We start from the raw sequence: 6269 nt of genomic DNA on the forward strand, positions 1-6269 counted from the left end.
TCTCTTCCATATGGCCTTCTGGTCTCTTGGAAAACGCCAACATAACGAAGAATATTTCTGATATTTGGAATGACACGTCTGGTATTTTTTTAACCAAAAACCAAATTTAGGCTTTAGCAAATAGCTATAAAATCAGGTGCCCCCTACAGGTACTCGGACAAATATCATCGGCTTGTCAAACACTTCTCTAGTTCCACATTGCCGCAAGGTGTTATAGTCTTCTTCACTTGTTAACTTTCAGAGTATAAAAGTTTAGATACCCACCTCAATTCTATTGTGCATTTCCCAATTTATGAAGATGCTGCTATAATCCCCTTGAAGGGTGCCATTATCCAAGAAACTGGTCAACAGGTCAAGGAACCCAATCCCTGTCATATGGATAAGCACCCTTTTTTTAATAAGTATATGTTTGATATTTGACCCGGGAGTTTTGCCTTCCGACTTTATTAAGTGTGTATCTTGTAGAGAAAGTGGGAGAAATTTTAGAGGAAGGAGTTACAGATACAGAAAGAGGAAAATATGGGATCGTTTTTTTCATCATTGGTTACTCCGCCTCCTGGTTCAACTTCTGAGTCTTCAAGAGTCCAAGCTTTTCACTCTTCAAGTGAATGGAAAAATCACTTCAACTCTGTCAAAGGCTCTAATCAACTGGTAAAACTAAGACCCCCTTTGTTTTCTTTGATTATAATTTATTTTTCATAGAAATCTGATCTGTTTTTATGTTTTTTTGTCGGATCAAAGATGGTGATTGATTTCACTGCAACTTGGTGTGGACCGTGTAAATTCATGGCACCAGTCTTCAGTGAATTGTCTGAGAGATTCCCAGACGCCATCTTCGTCAAAATCGATGTTGATGAATTACCAGATGTATCAAGAGAATTTGGGGTACAAGCTATGCCAACCTTTATTCTATTGAAACAAGGTAAAGAAGTTGATAAGATTGTTGGGGCTAAAAAAGATGAACTTGAAAGGAAGGTTGCACTGCACTGTCAAAACTAAGATCTAATTGGAATAATTAGGTCAAATAAGAAAAGAAAGAAATCTTGGGGTCTGTTTATTTGTTTCATTCCTTCAAACGTAATTGTATTGGTTCTACTACAGTATGGTTTGTTATCTTTAATTTGATCAATGAAAATTTTCTTTCAGGATTCCAAAATTTGTTTCTACTGGTATATTTTTACTTATTACAAAAGCAGTGCTTCAAATCGTTCATTTAAGTATTGTACTCTTAACAACAAATTGTTTCTGATAAATAAAACCTCAGACAAACAGTCGATGAGAATTGAGGAGTCTAGGACAGGCCTCTCAAACAATCTGAATGCAAAACATAAAACTAGGATGGCAGGCATTGTTCCAGGTTGCAGTTGAGTCGGGTTAGAGGCCAATGCAACTGCTGCCTGATTGGCCTTGATAAAAAAAAAAAAAAAGTCAAGTGCATTTCTACCACATTTCCCCAGAACTACTAATTTCCTTCTTGATCTAGCTTTACAGTCTATGTAGCAATTTCCCCTGCAATTGCTTTGATGGTCCCTTCAATTGTACTCTTTCACAATGGAGATGAAACATGTTTAGAGCCTGGGGAGGTTTGGGTCATATGGTTATGCATTGGCAATATGCATTTGACAAAATGAAAAGAATGAGGAGAAAAGAGTGACACAACACAACTGTAAAAAAATGTAAATTTGCATAAAGATGCAACTAGCTAAAAGATTACAACACTGTATAGAGGGTTTAAATTTGTATTAGAGCAGATGATGTTTGCTCTACTTGGGGATTCTTTAAGCTAAGTACAGCAAAAGGGTAATTCTATGATATTTCTAAGAACAGTTTAGGAGGAGCTCAGACTGTATATGCTTGTTGAATTGTGTCGATGTCGAGTCCCTTCAACCTTACCACTGATTCTACATGACCCTTCAATGTATGGAGTTCTCGTAACCTGCAATAACATACAATAATTAAACTGTCATTTTTTCCATGATAATACCTTGTTTTCAGATAAGTGTATTGTTTGCCATTATGGCAACATACCTTGTGATTTCAGCTCTTCTCTTGGCTTCTTCAGCCATATGATTGAGCTCGGTGAAACCACCAGCACCATGGAACATTTTGGTATCAGGTGGGTGGAGGCCATGAAGCGTCCTCTGTGCAGTAGCCCATTGAAGTTCTCGTGCTTCTTTGCCGAAATCCTTTTGCCTCGTGAATGCAACCTGCAAAAAGAGAGAAATCCATCAACCACAGAAATATATTTGAATGGATCAGCAAGAAACTGGAAAACCAATGAAATTTGTACCCTTTGCTCGATAACAAGATCCCAGGCCCTCCCGCTGATAGCGTAACGGATTATGAACTTCAATATATCAAGAGGGAAGTAGAAGACGATGTTATACAGCCAGATTACACCAGCCCAACCCCATCCTATGCCTTCTATCGCAGCGAAAGCCCAGTTTGCATATACTGCAATAACCGTAGCAATCTGCAAAATTATGAAACACAAAGCCTTTAAGGATTTTCTACCAAGACTCCTTCGTTCATTAAATAACAAAGGAAGAATTCTCACCAGCTGAGCAACCAAGAAAGCCGCCACAAGCAATAACCCTGGACGCTCGACAAAAGACCAACTACGTGACCGCGTCACAAAGATAAGGGCCTGGCTGATAGTGCTAACTTGCAGATATATCGCTGAGGCAAGCATCTTAATGTCATCGCGTTCTGTTTTCTCAAGGCTATGAACCCCGAATGTACGCTATAGTTGTCAATCAGAAGCAAGTGTTAAAAGCTAACAGTAATGAGTAAAAGGTAAATTCATGTTAAATTCTCAATCACTAAAGCTAATAAGTAAGTTGGAATATATAACACTTTCATAAAAGTTAGCGATGTTTATAAGATTCTACATACCGGAAAGAAATTTGTTTTATATGCGGCCCAGAAGAAGATAACTGTCATTATTGCCATGTAGCTACCGAGAATTACTCCAGTGGCAAATATCTCAGCCAGCTTCCAGCTGTCCGGTAGAGGTGAAGGTTTTACTCTATCTTTTGATATCGTCATTATGGTACCTGATATTCATTGTTAAGTTAGAAAAGAAAATATCTGTCTAGTCTCAACCAAAAAATAAAAATGCAATCTTGGAGAAGTGAACACGAACCATCATTAAGTATGGCAATAATAAGCACCATGAAAGGAGGAAAGTCGAACTTCCAAATAAGAGCTAGTAGCATGAAACCAAGCTATCACAATAAAATCAAGTGTGAGGTGGTGGATAAGAACCTGTTAATTTACTGATAGTAACTACAGCCACTCAGATTTAAAAAAAAGATGTCTATAGAGAACTAGTTACTTACCACAATACGAATGGTGATTGAAACAGCATAAATCTGCAGAAACACGTAACAAGAAAAGTTCATAACCTAAACACGAGTTGAGCTTCTATGTGGCAAAATAGTTGTGATTTCACCTGCGTCACCTAATATTAAGAACCAGATATTACCGTGTAGTTCTTCATTCTTTGAAATATAGCTCGACTTGTCAGCACGGCGCTAATTATAACACTAAGACCAGGCTCAGTTAGTACAATGTCAGAAGCACTACGAGCTGCATCAGTCGAATCCGCAACAGCAATACCAATATCAGCCTTTTTAAGAGCAGGAGCATCATTCACTCCATCACCAGTCATTCCACATATGTGCTTCCTTGCTTGCAGGCGTTTTACGATCTCATATTTATGTTCTGAATTAACAGAAGAAATCCAATGAAAATGAGCACCAAAAAGGAACAGGAAATATAAACCCAATTAAATAGCTGTAATAACAACATTACCAGGGAAAACACCAGCAAACCCATCTGCTTTCTCTATCAGTTCATCAACCGGTAAAGCTGCAACAGATTCATCCTTGCTCTGACCTAGCAATGCAGATGAGGGGTACATGTTGGTTCCCATTCCCAGACGGCGGCCAGTTTCTTTCCCAATGGCCAGTTGATCACCTAATAATAATTGAAAGACAAACTGATTAAACTGACACTCTGCTCACTTTAAACATGAGAAGTTAAAAAGGAATCACGAGAAAGGATGGCAACAGTACTTGGGTCAAACAGAAACCTACCAGTGATCATTTTGACACTAACACCAAGATCTAAAGCCCGCCTAATTGTCTCAGCACTATCGTGTCTAGGTGGGTCAAAGAGTGGCAATAGGCCGATAAACTGCCATGGACCACCGATGCTCTCTTTTCTCCCTTCTGGGACTTCCTGAATGTTCATTCAGCAATAATGTTAGAAATAAGTAAGCAGTAGGAAAGAGAAGTAAATTTTATAGTTTACGTTACCTGGTATGCTACCCCGAGTGATCTTAAGCCTCGTTCTGCAAATTTATCAATCACTGCGTGGACCCTTCGCTCTATGTCTGATTTATTGTGGGCAAGATTCAGAATCTGATCATCAAAAATATTCCTCAGATTAACAACAAGAGCCATTAAGAATGTCGAGACGACCAAACACAAAAAAAGTTCAAAGAGTGATACCTGCTCTGGTGCACCTTTGCTGACCCGATGCAATTTACCTTCATTGTCAATATAGGTGAGAGCTGTTCGTTTGTCAGTAGGGTTGAACGGGAGAAAATGCACTTCTTGAATTCCAGCACGCGCCTTTTAGTGAATTAGATCAAATTAGACACAATAATAAACAAATACTCAAAGAGTAACTATTTGGTCAAATTTATGAAGAAACACTGTTCAGTACAACATTAACAAACATACCTCCTTTGGGTCAGCCAGCATGCCAACAATTGCAGTGTCTATCGCATCTTGATTCTCAGTGCGTGATGCTCTAGCAGCCATCAGGATAACAGTATCTTGATGCACTCCTTTGGTGAAAACCTGGATATATATGATCAAGCACAAGTAGTCAGATGAATAACCCACAGCCTGCCTCAAGTAGAAACACATTTAACCACCAAATCTATTTCTATATGACCTCAACAAGATTCTTGTCGACACTGAGCTTGTTCAAAGTTAATGTGCCAGTCTTGTCACTGCAGAGCACGTCCATGCCAGCCATCTCCTCTATTGCTGTCATTCTCTTCGTAATAGCTCCCTGCTGAGCTAAACGATGAGAACCAATGGCCATCGTCACTGACAGCACTGTTGGCATGGCAATTGGAATTCCTCCAATTAAAAGAACCAGAAGATTGTCAATTCCAGGACGATAATCCCTATCTTGAATAGGGTACATGACAATAATCTCTATTACCATCCCTATGGCAATTGAGCAGATACAGAAATTCCCAATTGCCGTCAAGACCTGAGATTTAAACAAGAAAAGGGCTTATCAGCTCAATACCATCAGTCGAGGTTAAAAAAAAATGTAATGATTTGCAAGAATATCCTAAAATTTCCGTACAACAATTCAGTTACCTTTTGGAAGTGACCAACTTGGTTGGTAGAATCTACAAGATGAGCAGCCTTTCCGAAGAAAGTATGAACACCAGTTGCAATCACAACTGCGTCAATTTCTCCCTGCTTGCAGGTAGAACCAGAATAAACCCCATCACCCGGCCCTTTTGTAACAGGCAAGGACTCCCCAGTAAGTGCAGACTGCAATGACCGAGCAATTAAACTTCATTAACAACACATCAATCATGTTCATTCCATCAATTCAAAAACTACAGTCTCATAAACTCACCTGGTCAATTTTCAATGGATCTCCATCAAGTAGACGTGCATCTGCAGGAACTATATCCCCAAGTTTAATACTGATAACATCACCAGGAACAAGGACAGCTGCGTCTTCCTCGTTCCATTTTCCATCCCGGAGAACCTACATATGTTTCATTTCATCAACTCAAATCCTTCTCATTTGACCCGAAATTAAATCATTAAAAAAAGAATCCAAAAAACAATAAAATTTCGAAAACAAAAACAGCTTAAACAAATAAGCAAATGAGTTATATACTTCAATGTGATACCTTAGCTTTCGGTGCTAGCCGAGCCATGAGCGCAGCAGCGGCATTCCCTGCGTTATTTTCCTCTATAAAACTAATCGTCGAGTTAATCACAAGAAGAATGATGATTCCAACAAAGTCCTGCCAATCTGGAGGCTTTCCCTGCAAAATCAAACAAGAACCACTTCACTGAAAAACTATCCAAAGATTAGATAAAAAAAAAAAAGTAAAATGAAAAACCAATTGAACAGTAGCACTGCTTACTCCTCCATTAGCAAGTGCAATAGCCATTATCGCAGCTGCTTCCATAACCCATGATAATGGATTCCACATA

General features: G+C 38.9%; 2 protein-coding genes across 2 annotated transcripts; one reads left to right on the top strand and one right to left on the bottom strand.

The window, feature by feature from the left end:
- Window positions 1-422: 422 nt before the first annotated feature.
- LOC113274034 (thioredoxin H2-2-like) lies at window positions 423-1156 on the top strand. Its single transcript, XM_026523575.1, has 2 exons — window positions 423-651; window positions 742-1156. Exons 1-2 carry the CDS (start codon window positions 520-522, stop codon window positions 997-999), a joined length of 390 nt encoding a protein of 129 aa, XP_026379360.1. The 5' UTR covers window positions 423-519; the 3' UTR covers window positions 1000-1156.
- A 509-nt stretch (window positions 1157-1665) lies between these two features.
- On the bottom strand, window positions 1666-6268 carry LOC113276039 (plasma membrane ATPase 1). Its single transcript, XM_026525630.1, has 18 exons — window positions 6200-6268; window positions 5960-6097; window positions 5677-5811; window positions 5409-5588; window positions 4969-5295; window positions 4752-4871; window positions 4518-4640; window positions 4323-4427; window positions 4101-4245; window positions 3817-3981; window positions 3488-3726; window positions 3342-3374; window positions 3146-3227; window positions 2896-3056; window positions 2558-2743; window positions 2291-2473; window positions 2029-2207; window positions 1666-1936 (listed from the first exon to the last, which is right to left on the bottom strand). Exons 1-18 carry the CDS (start codon window positions 6266-6268, stop codon window positions 1840-1842), a joined length of 2667 nt encoding a protein of 888 aa, XP_026381415.1. The 3' UTR covers window positions 1666-1839.
- Window position 6269: the final 1 nt, after the last annotated feature.

Source organism: Papaver somniferum, chromosome 4 (genome assembly GCF_003573695.1).
Source record: "Papaver somniferum cultivar HN1 chromosome 4, ASM357369v1, whole genome shotgun sequence".
Taxonomy (NCBI): domain Eukaryota; kingdom Viridiplantae; phylum Streptophyta; class Magnoliopsida; order Ranunculales; family Papaveraceae; genus Papaver; species Papaver somniferum.

Coding starts and splice junctions, on each gene's coding strand:
- LOC113276039 (XM_026525630.1), bottom strand. CDS start 6,268: ATGTGGAATCCATTATCATGGGTTATGGAAGCAGCTGCGATAATGGCT. Junction 6,098..6,199: donor TTGCACTTGCTAATGGAGGA/GTAAGCAGTGCT, acceptor TTGATTTTGCAG/GGAAAGCCTCCAGATTGGCA. Junction 2,744..2,895: donor ATAAAACAAATTTCTTTCCG/GTATGTAGAATC, acceptor TGACAACTATAG/CGTACATTCGGGGTTCATAG.
- LOC113274034 (XM_026523575.1), top strand. CDS start 520: ATGGGATCGTTTTTTTCATCATTGGTTACTCCGCCTCCTGGTTCAACT. Junction 652..741: donor TCAAAGGCTCTAATCAACTG/GTAAAACTAAGA, acceptor GTCGGATCAAAG/ATGGTGATTGATTTCACTGC.